We start from the raw sequence: 17,704 nt of genomic DNA, 5'->3' as shown, positions 1-17,704 counted from the left end.
AAGTAAATATTTTCCAGTGATTTCTTGGAGCAATTGCAAGGAAACGATTAAAGAAATACATTCATAACTAGCGTTAATGTATTTGCATTCTGTCAACAAAGTTAAATCACCTTTGAAAATTTCATTTCACGTGTTCATGCATTTTAAACTGTGCTAACATTAGAGCAGTCCCACTATCCCCTTCTAGGAATCAGTTCAGATATGCTTTTCAGATGCATGGGACAGGCCCAAGGTAAGGTTGTATCCCACAGTTCCTAACAATTTTGCAAGGAGACTGTTCCCTTATGGGAAGGAGACCCCAAAAATGTCTTGAAGTTTCTTAAATGAAATTAAGTGCCAATAGTCACCCATCTCAAAAAAAGATATAGCAGAAATAGAAGGGGCTCAGTTAAGCAACTCAAACGATTAGAGACCTGGAGGGACTTCTGTATGGGAAGAAAAGATAAAAAGTTTTAGGACTGTTTAGTTTAGAGAGGAGCCAAATGAGATGTGACTTATTGGAGGTATATAAAAAACAAATAGTATAGAAAGTAAATTTTAAATGTCCCTTTGTTCTTGGTATTGTGAGGCAAGGCAAACAGGGCATTCAGTGAGATTTTGGCAACTCATTTAAAACTTATAAAGGAAAAAACTTGTTCACATAAGTCATAATTAGCTCATAGAACTTATTCCATACTATCCGTGAAGCCAGCTGCATAGTAAATTAAAATAAGACTATGCTTATATAGGCAGAATAAAATGTATGAGTATAAGCCCCTCTTAACTGTGTGCAAAAAACAACTTCCTGGAATTGAAAAATAGCTTCCCCTATGGCACTTTTTCATAACTCCATTATGGGGATACTGGCAGCATACTATGAAATATCTGGTACTGGCCACTGTCAGGATACTACTTGTGATCTGATCTGATCTGATACAGCAATTTTATGTTTTAAGTCCTCTGCATCTAGTCATATGTATAATAATACAAATACATGTTTTTTGTGACTAGTTGTCTTGATTGTGCTACTAAGTATCCATAAGTGTGTTTGTCAATGTGATCATACCAACCTATGCTTGTGCATTCTGTTTTGGAAGTAGACGCTGCAGACGCTTCTTTGGCATCGCCCTATGTGCTGGAGGACTGATAGGGAAAACAGATTTAGTTTCGCTGCACAATTATGTCCACGCTGCAACTGAAACAGTTTGATCTAACACATGTGAGACAAGTCTGTTAACCACTATTTGGTTTCCAAAAACTTCAATTTAGACATATTGTTCCCAGTTATATTACAAAAAATACAGTTCCAGGAAACAATTTTGTAAATGGTTTCAGCAAATGCTTTTCATATGCCAGTGTGTATGGGAAAAGAGACCCAATGTTGACATAAGGTCCCACTTGACCATTTCCCTTCCTTTGGTTTGAAAATAATTTAGCCACTAGCATAAAGGGGGTCACACCACTGTTCCTGAAAGGATGATGGACATTTGGGCCTTGTCTTTAGCTGACTCTTTGGTCAATGCTACCACCGGTGAACTTCCACTTCTGACACTTAACCGAATATCATTGAGACCTCTTCTGAGTGGAAGTAGACAACACTGTGGCCAAAAGTGCTGGCATCCTGTTCATGCTAGGGCTTTCACTGTTGCTATAAATGGAGCTGCACTGATGCGTCAGCAATGGTGAAAGGTCAGTGTAGATACTGCCTTTGTTCACAAATCATTAATCTTCTCTTGCATATGGAGTCTTGTTTCTCGTAGTTTTGTGGGTACCTGGTCAGTACTGGTAGATTTCTATGAGGTAATCTATGCAATTAATATTTCTCTCTGTGTATTCCTAGGTACATTAAGAGCTCCCCCTACGTCTGGAGCACCCCCACCAACCTCTGGTGCACCTGTTCCTGCTGGCCAGCCAGTGTATAGTCAGTTTGGGCAAGGAGATGTACAGAATGGGGTTGCAACTTCAGCAGTCCAGATGCAAAGGTACTTATGAGAAGAGCAAGTCATAGGAAAGGCTTTGGACACCTTTAATCTATCAAGCTACTGGAGCACAATATTACTTTCTTCCCCTCCCCCACACCTTTCCCTCACTACCCCCCCAACCCCCCCCTCCCCCCAAAAAGTGGGGGGGAAATACTTAGGGTCTCTTAACTTGTGCTTTCGGTAGCAAAGAGGCTTTGAACTGGCTTCAGGTTGTTTTTTTTCTTTTTCCGTCTTACTGCCACTTGTGAAACAATGTAAAAGGGAAAGGAATACAATCAAAACATCAGTGAAACTCAATGAGCAGACTTTCCAGAGATTCTGAGCACACCCGGTTTCTTTGGCATCAATGTGGCCAGGAGTTTCTCAGCCACTTTGAAAATCAGGCTAGAAGCTGCCCCCCTCCCTTTTTAAATTCCTTTAGAATAATATCTCATGAGCTTGAAACTGTAATGTTACTTCCTGAAACTTTCTGCTCTTGTTAGCTGTGTCAGGGTTGCTCATGACAGCAGCGCTGTTGTCTTTGAGGTTTTTAGGTGAGAACATTGACACCTGGGTGCAGACCATATTTAAATAATTTCATGGGCTTAAAATACAAGTAAGTAGGAAGGAGTCCAAACTTTGAATCATCCAGATGTAAATCACTGAGCTTATGGAGTAACTGCCCCCTCCCTTTTATTTTATTAAGCCAGTGTTATCCGGCCTTTTTATGCCCCAAATCACTTCTTGAATTTAAGGACAATGCAGGATCTTCCCCGCCCCTTCCCCAAGGCCCTGCTCACTCCATTTCCCGCCACACACACACCCGTTGCTCGCTCTCCCCACCCTCACTCGCTTTCACTGGGTTGGGGCAGAGGGGTTTGCAGTGTGGGAGGGGGGCTGAGCCGAAAGGAGGGCGTTGGAGTGCAGGAGTGGGAGAAGGGTCCAAGCTCTGGGAGGGAATTTGGATGCAGGAGGAGGATCTGGGCTGGGGCAGTGTGTTGGGGTGCTGGCTCTGGGATGGGTTCAGGGCTGGGGTGTAGGAGGAGGTTCAGGGTGCAGGAGAAGAGTATGGAGTCCTGGTTCCGGGAGTGGGCTGGAGGGTAGCCTCCCACTGGGCGTCACTTATTGCGGGTGGCTCCCGGTTGGTGACGCAGCAAGGATAAGGCGGAGTCCCTGCCCTGCCCTGGCCCCACGCCACTCCCAGAAGAGAACAACATGCCCCTGGGGAGTGGATGGGGGACACGATCTTCTGCATGATGCCCCTATCTGCTGACACTGCCCCCTCAGCTCCCATTGGCCACAGTTCCCTGGCAATGATAGCTATGGGGGCAGTGTTTCCAGGCAGGAACAGCGCACCGAGACACACACACCGTGTGCAGGGCCATGCAAGCCACTTCTGGGAGTGGTGTAGGGCCAAGTGTCAGCCCAGCTGCACTGCCGGAGGTTGTGATTGACTGAGAAAGTCCCCAGAATCGACCAGTCGATGGTGATTGACGGTTGGTGACTGTATTAAGCAATCATTTCTGCCGCATTAAAACTGTTTATCATTGGCTTTTATAACCTGTTTGTATTGTCTTTAAATCCTTCCTGCGTTGAAGGGGAATATAGTGCTTTGTGCGGGACCTGAAGTTAGTTATTTTCCTAGGGTGGATTATAAGTATTAATCATAGGAAGAGTCTTCCCATATTATCATGCAATAAGTACATGTAACATTTCACAGTAGGGAGAATTTTGCTACACAGTCTCAATCTTTGCCTCTGGAAATCTTCTAGAAAGACCTAAGTTGTAGACATAGACACTATAATACAGTGGACGCAGTGGTTGTCAGTACTTACTATTAATCTGTTCAAAAACTTCCCCTCAAAAACCTTAGGTCAGGCCTGCACAACTCGTAAAGCGGCGAGGGCCACATTACTCCAAAGAAAACAGCTGAGGGCCGAAACACCCCGGGCCCCGAGGAAACACCCCCCCACAGGACCTCCTGGCCCCACGGAAACACCCCACCCAGCACTGCCTAGCCCTGCAGAAACAAACCCTCCTTCCCCAGCGCCGCCTCACCAAAACAGCTGTGGGCCAAAAAGGAAGGTTGGGAGTGGGGAGGTGATACTTGATTTTAAATCAAACACGGGCTCCCGGCTGAAGAGGTGTCTGGGAGCTGTCAGGGGCAAATTAAAGGGCCCGGGGCTCCGGCAGCTGGGGGAACCCGGAGCTTTGTGGGGCTGGGGCAGGGATTTAAAGGGCCCAGAGCTCCTGCCGCTGAGGGGAGCCCCAGCCCATCCGCTGGAGCTGTGGCCAGGATTCAAAGGGCTCTGGGCTGCCTGCAGCCGCGGAGAGCCCTGAGCCCTTTAAATCTCAGCCGCGGCCAGGAATCTCTGCAGGCAGCCTAGAGCCCTTTGAATCCCAGCCGCGACTGGGATTTAAAGGGCTCTGGGCTCCCCGCCGCTGCCGGCAGCGCAGAGCCCTTTGATTCTCGGCTGCGGCTGGGATTTAAAGGGCTCTGGGCTCCCCGCGGCTGCGGGCAGCCCAGAGCCCTATGAATCCCGGCCAGGGCTGAGATTTAAAGGGCTCAGGGCTCCCTGCGGCTGCGGGCAGCCCAGAGCCCTTTGATTCCCTGCCGTGGGCCGCACAGTGAGCCTCTGCAGGCCGCATGTTGTGCAGGCCTGCCTTAGGTTGCAATAGTCATATACCATCAGGCATTTTAAGACTCTAATAGTCGGTTCAGCTTCTGTATGTTTATATTCGTACAGTAGCATTAATTTCTGTCCTAGGTCGAGCTCATCATCCTTCCATTTGAAACTTCACTGTCTGCATCCTTGTGGCAGTAACTTTTTAAATATCCGTTCTGGCTTCTTTGTGTCTCTTTGGAACTCAACGGATTCTCCATCCATTCTCTGTCATGCCAGTAGGTTTTAGAGGATGTCTGGGCATGGATTCTTTTTGGAGTCAGACAACATTTATTTTAATTGGCTGTAATAATCTCCATTGATTGACACTAAGCACTTCCTTTTCCCACTTGCCCTCCAAAATGGCTGATCCACCCTAGCTTGACAGCTCTTCAAGCCTCAAACTAACTGAGAGGGTGAGACTGAGACGTTCAAGGCTGGTATCCCAGTTGGCAATGCAGAGCACTGTTACTATGCCACTACTCTGCAGCAGTACTTCTAGGACGGTGCTGTGCCTAACATGGGAAAAAACCAAAAGCACGGTGTTTGGTAAGGTGAATCTATAAGAGTAGTTATATTGTAAGTAACACTGGATTTTTAATAGCAGAATTGTTACAGAATATTAAAGGAAGTGCAAACTAATTGTATTTCAGGTGTGATTTACTGCTTAGTTCTCAGGTTTTGTGAGAACTTGAAAGCAAGAAGGTGTGTGTTGGAACATTCAAACAGTTTGTAAAGCATGGAAAACCATAATTCCTCACATAACAGGGCGCTCTTAATAACGTTTGTATTCTTTCCTTTTCCCCTCACAGGCCCTCTGCATCTCAGCCATTCATACCAGGCACTGCACCCACACCTATTAGCCAGCCAGCTACCTTCCAGCAATATGGCCCTCCCCCAACCAGTGCACAGCAACTGACCAATCACATGGCAGGAATGCAGATAGGCAGTTCAACCTCGGCTCCTCCCCCAGCTGGACTGGGCTATGGTGAGTTAATTATTTTCTGTCTGTGTTCTTATTTTGGTAGTGGAGCCATTTTTGTATGGCAGTGACCCTCTTCCAGTAAGAGATGGTGTTTTCTGGATATTGAGTGTCATGGTAGTATATAGGTAGATCTTATAGTGATAGGAAGTTACTTGAGAAAGCTTAGCACTGAGCCTGTTACATGTGGTGATCCTGGGAATAGATTGCAGGAACCAAGGAAGAAAAGTGTAGCTTGTTCTACTGTTCAGCTACACTAGCTGGATGGGAACTACGGAAATAGACCATTTTCTCAGCTAGTTGTTACAGATTCTACATACTTTGACGTGCGCAGGAGCCTGGTCCAAAAAAAGAGAGGTGGGGAGGGGAAGCCTGTTGGAGCTACCAAAGGGACAGAGTGCTGAACCTATGTGAACAGTAAGTGGATGAAAGACTGTATTGTTCTGCACTGAAGAGTTTCATGGGGCTTTGTAAACTAAATTAACATCAGAAGACTTTTGCAGAAGAAAATGCTGAACCTAGGCATCCTTTTTTCTGTTGTCATTCCTGCTGCTATAGTTGGGAAGATACTGCCTGTATACAGAAGGTTGGAGATTGCAGTGAAACTAGTTCTTCTCTGTGTATAAACATTTTTATTGCACTTGAATTGTTTTAGTTAACACAATTTTGCTAAGCCTATTCTGTACTATAGCGTAATTACACTTCCTATTTTTAGGAGAAAACAAGTGGGATTTAAGTATACAAATTCTACACTTAGGGAAATATCTTTCTCAAATTTCCCACTATGTAAATAGTATTGTGTAACTACCTCTAGATAGTAACATATTTTGGCACACAGGAAAAAGTCTGGAAGTTTGCATTAAGGATATCATCTGTCTTGCATTTTTAGGCTTTGTCTACGCTAGCACTTTTGTCTGTAAAAATTTTGCTGGCCAAGGCTCTGAAAAAAACACCCTCTGACCAACATAAGTTTCACCAACATAAGTTTCCCCAACAAAAGTGGACAGTGCTGCGTCAGCAGGAGAGCGTCTCCTGCTGACATAGCTGACACCTCTTGTTAGGAGTGGTTTAATTTGCTGGTAGGAGAGCTCTCTCCTGCTGGCAAAGAGCGGCTACATGGGAGACTTAACAGCAGTACAGCTGTGCCGCTGCAAGGCCCGTTATGTAGACGTAGCCTTACAAGGAGAAGGATCAATGGTAGGAGATACAGTTCACTATAGCTTTTCAATCTGGCTTTACCCACTGCATAAGGGCCTTCACATTAATGAAAAAACTCACAATGTTAAACAACGTGAAATGAATTACAAATGTTCCTAGAATCAAAGATCATTGGGAGGTGTGATCAAGATTCAGGAACTCTTTAGGAACTTCATCTTCCTCAACCTTTCCAACCCTAGTTTCAGAAGGGCTTTCACTGAGGTTTTTTGTCTGGATTTAGGAGCAGAGTGTAGTTTGAGGTAGAGATCAAGGTAGGTTAGAGGGCATGGATTTTGTTTGTGCTCTCTTAACTCAGGTGTTTTTTGTCTTTGTGAAAACAAATAGTGGCAATAACTTTTCTGCTCATCAGGTCCCCCAACATCAGTTCCTCCAGCCTCAGGAAACTTTACTGCGACAGGATCTGGTCTCTACACATCTTACCCTTCAAGCCAAGGACCTCCTCCAGTTACCATGACCCATGGATTGCCTCCTACCAGCCTGTCTCAGGGTCTTTCCCTGGCGCAACCTGCTTTTTCTTGTCCACCACTGTCAGCCCAGCGCCTCCCTCAAGCCCAGGGTTTTGTCCCATCTCCCTGCTCCACAGGGATTGGACCTTCCAGTTACCCTCCTACCACTGGGGCCCCAAGACCTTCAACAATGCAAGGCTCACAATTACCTGGACAGGCTCTAACTGGATTGCCAACATCCCAGCCTAATCATGTGTCCTCACCACCACCTCATCCATCCATGTCAGGGCCCGCAATGACTGGCCTCCAGGGACCACCTCCTCCCACACATCTTTCCCAGTCCGGATACCAAATGCAGCAGAATGGTAAGTCATCCCGTTGCTCCTTCTATACTTGATGTAAGGTAATGTGCAATCTGAATGAACCAGTGGTATTGGTTACTGAGTTGCAGAGGAGTTACTGTCGTCTTGAAGTAAGAGAATGTCTTTCTTCCAAATGCATTAGGTATGTACAAGGCAGGATCTTCGGTGAGCTTCAGCACAAAAAGGAAACTTACAAGAAGTGGAAACTTAGACAGATGACTAGGGAGGAATATAAAAATACAGTAACTCCTCACTTACCATCCTCCCGCTTAACGTTGTTTCGAAGTTACATCACTGCTCCATTAGGGAACATACTCATATAAAGTTGTGCCATGCTCCCTTGTAACGTCGTTTGGCTGACTTTAGCAGGGAGCATTGCACAAGTTTCTCTATTCTGCTTCCTCCCCCTCCCTTCCACCCTCCCTCCCTCCCAGCACTTCCCCTGCCTGCTTAGGACTTTCTAGGAAGGGAGGGAGGGAGGGAACGAGCAGGGAAGCTGCCCCCCTCCCCCTCCAGCAAGCAGGGCCAGCTGGAACGCAGGGGCTTTAGGGGCTGCAGGACAGCCAGAGAGAAGCGGTGCTTCCCCCTTCAAATCCAGAAAGTGCCACTTCTCTCCGGTCACTGGTTGTGCGGCTGCCCCTGCTCCTCCTGAGTCCTCCGGCCCGTGCTTGCAGGGCCGCATTCCGAAAGGGGCTTTAGAGCTGCAGGCCAGGGCCCTGGGGCCCCCTTAGCCCAGGGCTCTGCAGCCCCTAAAGCCCCTGCGTTCCGGTTGGTCCTGCCTGGCCTGGGGTGGTGGGGGCGGCAGCTCCCAGAATCATGGCTCCCAGAGCCACCTGCACCCCCCCTGCACCAAACAGGAGCTGCCTCAGGTAAGTGCTCTGCACCTTTTGCCTGCCCCAGCCCTGAGCCTCCTTCCACACCCAACCCCGAGCGCCCTCCCAGATCCTGCCCCCAGCCCTGAGCCTCAGGGGGTAAGCCAGGGCACCTCCCCACCACAGTACAGTACTGTACAGTATATAATGTCTTTTGTCTGCCCCAGAAATATTTCTTTGGAACCTAACCCCCTGTATTTACATTAAATCTTATGGGAAATTTGGATTTGTTTAACATTGTTTCACTTAAAGTTGCATTTTTCAGGAACATAACTACAGTGTTGAGTGAGGAGTTACTGTATTGCTTGAGCATGCAGGGGTATAATCAGGAAGGCCAAAGCACAATTGGAGTTGCAGCTAGCAAGGGATGTGAAGGGTAACAAGAAGGGATTCTACAGGTATGTTAGCAAAAAGAATATGATCAGGGAAAGTGTGGGACCTTTAATCAATGCAGGAGGCAACCTTGTGACAGGTCATGTGGAAAAAACTGGAAGTAATCACTGCTTTTTTTTGCCTCCATCTTCACAGACAAGGTCAGCCCTCAGACTGCTGCACTGGGCAGCATAGCATAGGGAGGAAGTGAGCAGCCCTCAGTGGTGAAAGACCAGATTAAGGACCATTTAGAAAAGCTGAGCATGCACAAGTCCATGGATCCAGCTCAATGAATCTGAGGTTGCTGAGGGAATTGGCTGATATGATTGCAGAGCCACTGGCCACTATCTTTTAAACTCATGGCAACCTGGGGATGTGTCCTGCATGACTGGAAAAAGGCAAACGTGCCCATCTTTAGAAAGGAGAATCTGGGGAACTACAGATCAGTTAGCCTCACCTCAGTCCCTGGAAAAGTCATGGCTCAGGTCCTCAAAGAATCCGTTTTTAAGCACTTGGAGGAGAGGAGGGTGATCAGAACAGTCAACATGAATTCACCAAGGGCAAGTCATGCCTGATCAACCTGATTGCCTTCTATGATGAGAGAACTGGCTCTGTGGATATGGGGAAAGCGATGGATGTGATATATCTTGACTTTAGCAAAGCTTTTGATATGGTCTCCCACAGTATTCTTGCCAGCAAGTTAAAGTATGTATTGGATGAATGGACTATAAGGTGGATAGAAAGCTGACTAGTCGGGCTCACTGGGTAGTGATCAATGACTCAATGTCTAGTTGGCAGCCGGTATCAAGGAGAGTGCCCCTGCGGTCTATCCTGGGGCTGGGTCTGTTCAATATCTTCATTAATGATCTGGATGGTGGGATGGATTGCACTTTCAGCAAGTTCGTGGATGACAGTAGCTGGGGGCAGAGGTAGAGATGATGAAGAGTAGGGATAGTGTCCAGAGTGACCTAGACAAATTGAAGGATTGGGCCAAAAGAAATCTGATGAGGTTCAACAAGAACAATGCAGGATCTTATACTTGGGACAGAAGAATCCCATGCACTGCTACAGGCTAAGGACCAACTGGCTAAGCAGCAGTTGTACAGAAAAGGCCCTGGGACAAGAAAATGGATGTGAGTCAACAGTGTGCCCTTCTTGCTAAGAAGGCTAATGGCATATTGGGCTGCATTAGTAGGAGTGTTGCCAGCAGATCAAAGGAAATGATTATCCCCCTCTGTTTGGCACTGGTGAGGCCCCATCTGGAGTATTGCATCCAGTTTTGGGCCCCTAACTACAGGAGGGATGTGGACAAACTGGAGATAGTCCAGCGGAGGGCAGCAAAAATAATTAGGGGGCTGGGGCACATGATTTATGAGGAGAGGCTTAGGGAACTGGGCTTATTTAGTCTGCAGAAGAGACAAGTGAGGGGGGATTTGATAGCAGCCTTCAAATATCTGAAGCGGGGTTCCAAAGAGGATGGAGCTCGGCTGTTCTTGGTGGTAGATGACAGAACAAGGAACAATGGTCTCAAGTTGCAGTGGGGGAGGTCTAGGTTGGATATTAGGAAACACTATGTCACCAGGGGGGTGGTGAAGCACTGGAATGGGTTACCTAGGGAGGTGGTGAAATCTCCATCCTTGGGAGGCTTTTAAGGCCCTGCTTGAGAGAGCCTTGGCTGGGATAATTTAGTTGGGTTTGGTCCTGCTTGGAGCAGGGGGTTAGACTGGATGACCTGAGGTCTCTTCCAACCCTAATCTTATATGATTTTATTATCTTTCTGCACTGCTGAAGCATGTGAATTCATTGTCTGAATTTTAGGTGCAAGATCTGAAATCTGGTTCCTGATGTGTGTCCGTTGGTCTCTTGGGTGCATTTTTTCACTAAAATGTTCCCTGTAGCTTGCTCGGAGTTTAGAGGAGAGTCCTGAGATCACCCTGGTGGATGTATCCCTAATGGACATTTAGTGTTTACTCCATGCTTCTCTGTCAATGGAGGTGCTAAATTAAATTGAATTAGAAAAAAATTATTCTGGCTTGCATTGGTACAAAATTATTGCTTACTGTTTAGCACCATACGTTTGCATTGTTCTTTACAAGAATAAAGTATGGTCCCCTGCCCTAAAGAGTTTTTTTCCAATTCAAATTAAATATATTCTGCTTTGGTTGGTAAAGTTGACTTTGCTTTCTCCTATATTCAGAAGTAGGGAATTTACAAAAATTAAATATCAGTGCTTGGGGATTAAAATGTGCACACCCTGCATGTTTATGGAAAGGTTTGCAACATTGAGAATGGATTTCTACTCTCCCACCTTCTATCGCTTCCTTCTTCCATCTCCTTATGCCTTGATTTGTCTGCCTTGGTGAACTAAAGAGCAGTAAATTTAGAACTCATGAAAAGAAGTATTTTAAACACAAGATCCACACTTCTCATCCTGTTATGTTGCCTGCTGTTGATCACTGCATTGTAGAGTGGTATAGTTGCTGATCATGGGGTTTAGAGTGAGGTGCGTCTGAGCTCTAACCCTGACTGAAGCTCTCTCTGTTATCAAGTTACTTTATCCCTTTGAAGTACGCTTCTTCATTGCAGGGGTGGTGGTGAGGATGAATTCATTAATATCTATTACATTTTCTTCTGAATGAAAGCGCTGAATGATTGTGACCCTTAATGTTGATTGATAGCTAGCTGCAAGGATTAGGAAGAAATTCCCTGCAGCATTTTACAGTCGGCTAGGTGAATTATTGGCCATGTCACTTAGGCTATATCTACACTAGTGAGCTGGCACAGCTGTATTGATGCAGCTGCGCCACTGTAAGATCGCTCGTGTAGCCACTCTATGCCGGCGTGAGAGAGCTCTCCCATCAACATAATAAAACCACCCCCAATGAGCGGCGGTAGCTATGTCAGCCATTGAAGCTCACCCACTGACATTGCGCTGTGCACACTACCACTTATGCTGGTGAAGCATGTCGGTCAGGGGGGATAGTTTTTTTTCCAGATTCCTGAGAGACATAAATTTTGCCAACATAAGTGGTAGCGTAGACGTAGCCCAAGTGTTTAAGAACACCGCTGGGCAGAACTATCCATTTCGTAAGAGCTATGTACCTGCTACTATTTTATCATGTATATATTGCCTTCTGTGTCTTTTGCAACCAATGTAACCGTGTACCACCCCAGGCATTTCCGTTAATAAAGTATAAAGCAAAGTGAAATAAATGCATGCAATTCAAAAACTAAACAAATCAGAATAGCAGAGTTTTAATCTGTGCTAATCTCAGGCAACACAAAAACTGTCTGACACGTTTCTGTCGGTATTTCTTTATTTTGTTGGTGCAGTATGGGGTACTGGACTGCTTTGGTCATAGTTTATATTAGCCAGATCTGCAGCATAGCCTGTGTTTTCATAGAGGCTTTAATGCAGATTTAACCCATTAAGGGAGTAGGTAAAGGACCAGTTCTTCTCATTTCTGAAACAGGTTCCAAAAATGGATTATGTAAATCACTATTAAATCTGGACTACTCTGCTAGAGACACAGATTACAACTGAAGAATTTTGATAAATCTCTTCCATCCTAATTATGTGAAGGGCAGGTAGCTGTCCATTTTTGGATTAAGGTAACTAGAAAAACTGGTTAAGAAAGGAAGTGTTCAGTATTATTTGTATTAAAGTAGCTCCAAGGAGCCCTAGCCATGGACCCAAGACCCCGTTGTGCAAGGCGCTGTACAAATACAGAACAATTAGATATGCTTTTATTCTGTTGTCTCTTTTTCAGGTTCCTTTGGACAGGTTAGGGGCCCACAACCAAACTATGGCAGCGCTTATCCAGGAACACCAAATTACGGGAGTCAACCTGCACCACTTCCCCCGCCAAAACGCTTGGATCCGGATTCCATTCCTAGCCCTGTAAGTTAATTCAGTTCTCACCAACATGAACTTCCCCATAAAACATCATCTTATAAATCAAACTGATGGATGCCAAAAACAGGTCCCAACGCTCTATGTGTTGACTTTGTTCTTCATACTTCTGCCCATGAACGGAGAGGTTCTGAGAATATAACCTCTGGTTTACCAGAAACAGTATTGTCTAGTGATTAGGGCATGGAACTGGGTGTAGGACATCTGAGTTCTGTTCCCAACTCCATCACTGATTTCGTGTGGTCTTGAACACAATACTGAGCCCCTCTCTCCCTTTGTTTCTCTGCTTGCAAAAATGGGATATTTACCTGCCTCAGATGGTCATTGAGACTGTTTGTAAAGAATATTGGGACCTTGGATGGAAGCTGCTATATAAGTACAGTTTTGCTACAGCTCATTATCCCTATGGCATTGGAAATTCTGAATTTATAACACTTATTTTCAGGGTGCTGCTTTGTTCCATGTTAGTATGTGGGAAGGGGAGAATTCCTCAGAAGCAACCTTCATCCCCTCTCTTGATGACTCTGTTTAGACTACAAGCTTGTTACCTCCATACTTCTGCTTTTGGGTTGTTTCAAGTGAACACTGATTTATCAAAGTAGTACATGTTGTCACTCCCTCTGAACAGAATTTGATCACTGTGTGCTGTTTTTTCTGTTAGTGGCTCTTTGAAAGGGCCTACGTCTGCAGGTTTAGGCACAATGCGTGACGTGCCTTAAAAATGATCAAATGTCCTGTGGGAATTGTCACCTAAATTTTGAAAACCTCCCATTTCTCAGTCCGAAACGGTTGACTGACTGACATAGGTCCCAAAACTGCATTAATTCTATCTGACACTGAGATTACCCAGCTTCTAAGAGGGATATAAACAATTGATTTAGAAACCAATGATGGTTCAATTTGAGAAGGCCTGAAGAACTTGTTTATAGTATGATGGGCCATTCATTATAAGTGTACTGTTACGCCATCATGACAGGAACTGATTGAATACGTAACGCCATAGCAGTTAGTCCAGCTCTGCTGATATTTTGGTTATTTAAGGTATAGCCAAAGTGTGTTGTCTTTCCTGTCCTCCTAGATGTAACTTCAAAGCAGCTAGTTAACTCTGTTGGCAAGAACATTCTATGCAGAATCGTGAGACACTAGTAGCTGAAGGATGAGCTATTTCTCAAATTTTAATCCTCTACAGAGGGGAGGTTCCAAAAAGCAGGCATGGGAGTGGTTTCAGAGTGGTAGCTGTGTTAGTCTGTATCAGAAAAAACAAGGAGTCCTTGTTGCACCTTAGAAACTAACAAATTTATTTGGGCATAAGCTTTCGTGGGCTATAACCCACTTCATCAGATGCATGGAGTGGAAAATACAGTAGGGAGGTATAAATACACTGCATATGAAAAGATGGGAGTTGCCTTACCAAGTGGGGGGGTCAGTGCTCAACGAGCCATTCAATTAAAGTGGAAGTGGCCTGTTTTCAACAGTTGACAAGAAGGGGTGGAAATCACTTTTGTAGTGCTAATGAGGCCAATGTAATCAAGGTGGCTCATTTCAAACAGTTCAAAAGAAGGTGAGAATATCAGCAGGGGGAATTTAGGTTTTGTAGTGACCCATCCACTCCTAGTCTTTATTCAGGCCTAATTTGATGGTGTCCAGTTTGCAAATTAATTCCAGTTCTGCAGTTTTTCGTTGGGAGTCTGTTTGTTTTTGAAGTTTTTTTTGTTGAAGAACAAGCAACAATGTGAAATGGCAGTCCCTCATAATTCCTACCACTAGCCTCTTAGGCTTGTCCTCCAGTCCTCCTGATTCTGCTGAGTTGATGTTTCCAAACACCACAATTGCTTCTGAAGCTGACAAACTTTTTCAGGGCAATGGTTTTAGTCACTAGTTTAATTTTATACCTGCCTTTAATCTGGTTTCATGTTACCACCTGATCTAGCTAACGGTATTGAAGTCCTAGGCTTTTCTGGTTTTTGATTTGATGTTTGTGCGTGTTTCAGGACTTGCTTTTTGGAAGGAATGGGGGCATTTTTATACCTTTTGCTTGCTCCTCTCCTCTTCCACTAAATTAAATCTCAAGAAACTTGCATCAAGTGCCTCCATTGCAGCATGTTCTCAAAGCGTGAATCCCCAAATTCTAACAAAACAAGCATGTGAGCCATTGTCTCTGCCAACATAATGCTCAGAACCCAAGAACAGTTCAATGGCAAGACAGATTCTGGGATTAATGTGTAGTAAGGAAGCAGATGAGTTCTTTTCCTCTTGTTGCATGATTGTACAAATGTATATATCTAACTCCAGTGCTATAAAATTTGGCAGAGAGAAGTAACACTGTTACTTTTTGTTTTATTACTCTTTCTTTGTTTTTCTTTTTGTGGCACTCTATTACTTTAAAAAAAAAAAACAAAAAAACCCAAAAGCAACTCAGTGAGCTGCCACCCCAGCAGAAACCCAGGCACAGAATAGACCCAGATGCAATTCCTAGCCCAGTAAGTGCAGTGTCTGTCTTCTGTCATCTGTGTGTTGGTGATCACCTGTGCATGTTTGCGGCATAAACTTCACCTTACTAACCCTTCAGTGTTAATCTTTTATCCTTCTTTCCCACCCCTTTCTGCTTACCTCATCAAAATGAATAAAATAGACACCACATGGGGGCTGGTCATTAAATCGCTTCCTATGTCATGAATAAGGGGCAATAGAAAGTGGACAGCACTTTGGAAGCAGATTATGAAGAATGTCTCCCCTCCACGTTGTCTGACCTTAAAAGTAAAATACCTACCTATATCATAGATGTCCCCACTGGAATCTAACATGAAAAATGCAGTCTGCACATACTCTTTGTTCCTTAGTGGAAGTCTTTTCTACCTGTGTAAGTTGACTTTGTTTACTGTTTATTCTTGAGGTGCCAACACTGGGCAGTGTTTGATGCATTGTCTCACTTTTGAAGTAACCGTTTTGTTTTGACACTAATTCCTCGTCTGAATCCCTTAGCATACTTCCTCTGAGACATGGGGAGCTATGAACATTCTTTCATCATCTGTGATCCTATGCCACTGTTAAAAATTAAAATGTTAAATTTTAAAATTAGAAATGTGCCTTGAGAATCTTTTTAAAATGAAAAGTATCTACCTTTTGGATTGGAGGAAAATGGTGGATTAGATTTTTCTATTACCCCAATATCATTTTTGATTTACTGGTGATTGGCTAAAGTTGGTCACATGACTCGTATCTAATCAGTGATGACACCAACTTCAGTGAGTCTGTAGAGTTTTGAGAAGAGATTTTTCCTGGAATGATCACTGTCTGATTCTGTGGTTGAGCATGCCACTTGCATAATTTAGAACATATACTGTATAAGGGTAACAAGAACTCTGCTGTATAACACTCTGCATGTTAAAATAGGTTTCAAATTGAGGGATATAATTTGGGGGGAATGGATCATCCAGTAGGATCAGTGCTAGATTAATGCCTAAACTGGATTTGGCATTGGTAATGAACAGGTAGTTGCAGGGGCTAAATCTTTCTATAATCTCCCGTTCTGTGGCAGAGTTCAGTGGATACTTTTAATGCAAAAGTGCTGTTGAACTTCATAATGCATAATCTCTAATTAGACGTATTCTTTTAAGCAAGTTTATCACCGTAACTAGTGGATTTAACACTATTACCATCCTGTCCAGCTCAGCTTGAATGATCTGCAACAGTCTGAGTTGCAGACTGGCCTCTGTCCCAAAAGCTCAAAGTATGAACTAGAGTGAGCAATATGTAGAAGTGAGCAAATTCCTTCTGAGTTTTCATAATACTTTAGGTCAGAGTCTAGTCAGATATACAGTGGAACAGCTTCACTTTGTGAAAATACTGCAAACTTAACAGCTTAGAAAGAAAAGGCAGGCAAAAAAGGAAGTGCAAGCTGAAAGATATTTAGAATCTAAAACAAAGCTGCTAGAGAGATCTGGCTGTGACTGTAGTTACAACAGAGTATACCGGGGAGCAGACTACTGTTAGAAATTATTTTCTTGGGCCAAATTTTGCTTTAAGTGAGTCCAGATCAGATCTTCAAATGTAAAACATTCCAATCTTCAAAATAATTAAAACGGAAAACTGGGAAGGGGGGTTAAAATATGTGTGTTTTTTGTTGTTGAAATAAACCCATCTCTTGTCTTATTCCCAATTTGTAAACAATAAGAGCTGACCGCTTGGTAAAGCTTAAACTAGGTCTAGGCTTCTCAGATCTTAGAGCTAGTAATGTCTGTCCTAGTCCCTGCCTAACTGCTTTGTAACTCCAGATTCTGTTTTCCCCCACCCGTGTCTTCTTGAAATGGAGCCTGCTGTGGCTAACATGCTGCTTTCATTCTAGATCCAAGTAATTGAAGATGACAGAAATAACCGTGGATCAGAACCATTCATCACTGGAGTTAGAGGGCAGGTCCCACCCCTCGTTACTACCAATTTTCTGGTGAAAGATCAAGGTAAAATACTGTTCACTCCCTCCGTAAGTCGTCCTCCCAAAAAAGCACATTGCTAGAGATCCAATTACATTATTGTCAGACATTCTTAATGGAGAAGTCTGAGGAATGTTCCCTTTGTGATGCACGGGCCAATGCACTAGCTTTTTACCAATAGAGGCCTGAGTTCAAATTCTGTTTCAGGTCACAAGTGAAATGAGTAGAGCCCTAACTTGGGCTCCATTGGATGTTTTGTCCACCTAAAACTAATCAACAAGTAAAAACAATTGACACTTCTTCTTCAAGTGATTGCTCATATCCATTCCAGTTAGGTGAGCACGCGCTGTGTGCACATTTGTTGGAAGACTTTTTACCCTAGCAACACTCGGTGGGTCGGCTGGGCGCCCCCTGGAGTGGCACTGCTATGGCACCGAATATATACCCCAGCCACCCTTCAGTTTCTTCTTACCGCCCGTGTCGGTCGTTGGAACAGTGGAGTGCGG

The 17,704-nt window shown here is 44.4% G+C and overlaps 1 protein-coding gene across 7 annotated transcripts in view; it reads left to right on the top strand.

Moving 5' to 3' along the window:
- SEC24C (SEC24 homolog C, COPII coat complex component) overlaps nucleotides 1-17,704 on the top strand; it is a 647,635-nt gene that overhangs the window by 586,790 nt on the left and 43,141 nt on the right. For 5 of the 7 annotated variants that reach the window (XM_075072850.1, XM_075072852.1, XM_075072851.1 and 2 more), the window contains 6 exons: nucleotides 1,820-1,961; nucleotides 5,416-5,591; nucleotides 7,153-7,614; nucleotides 12,626-12,756; nucleotides 15,180-15,248; nucleotides 17,114-17,225. In XM_075072850.1, coding sequence (XP_074928951.1) covers nucleotides 1,820-1,961; nucleotides 5,416-5,591; nucleotides 7,153-7,614; nucleotides 12,626-12,756; nucleotides 15,180-15,248; nucleotides 17,114-17,225 — 1,092 coding nt within the window. The remainder of the gene's footprint in view (nucleotides 1-1,819; nucleotides 1,962-5,415; nucleotides 5,592-7,152; nucleotides 7,615-12,625; nucleotides 12,757-15,179; nucleotides 15,249-17,113; nucleotides 17,226-17,704) is intronic. The other 2 variants (XM_075072855.1, XM_075072853.1) reach the window with 1 other exon arrangement.

The sequence above is a fragment of the Chelonoidis abingdonii genome, chromosome 16 (genome assembly GCF_003597395.2).
Source record: "Chelonoidis abingdonii isolate Lonesome George chromosome 16, CheloAbing_2.0, whole genome shotgun sequence".
Lineage (NCBI taxonomy): Eukaryota > Metazoa > Chordata > Testudines > Testudinidae > Chelonoidis > Chelonoidis abingdonii.
Note: the sequence above shows the minus strand (reverse complement) of the source record. Positions and strands in the feature narration are given on the sequence as shown.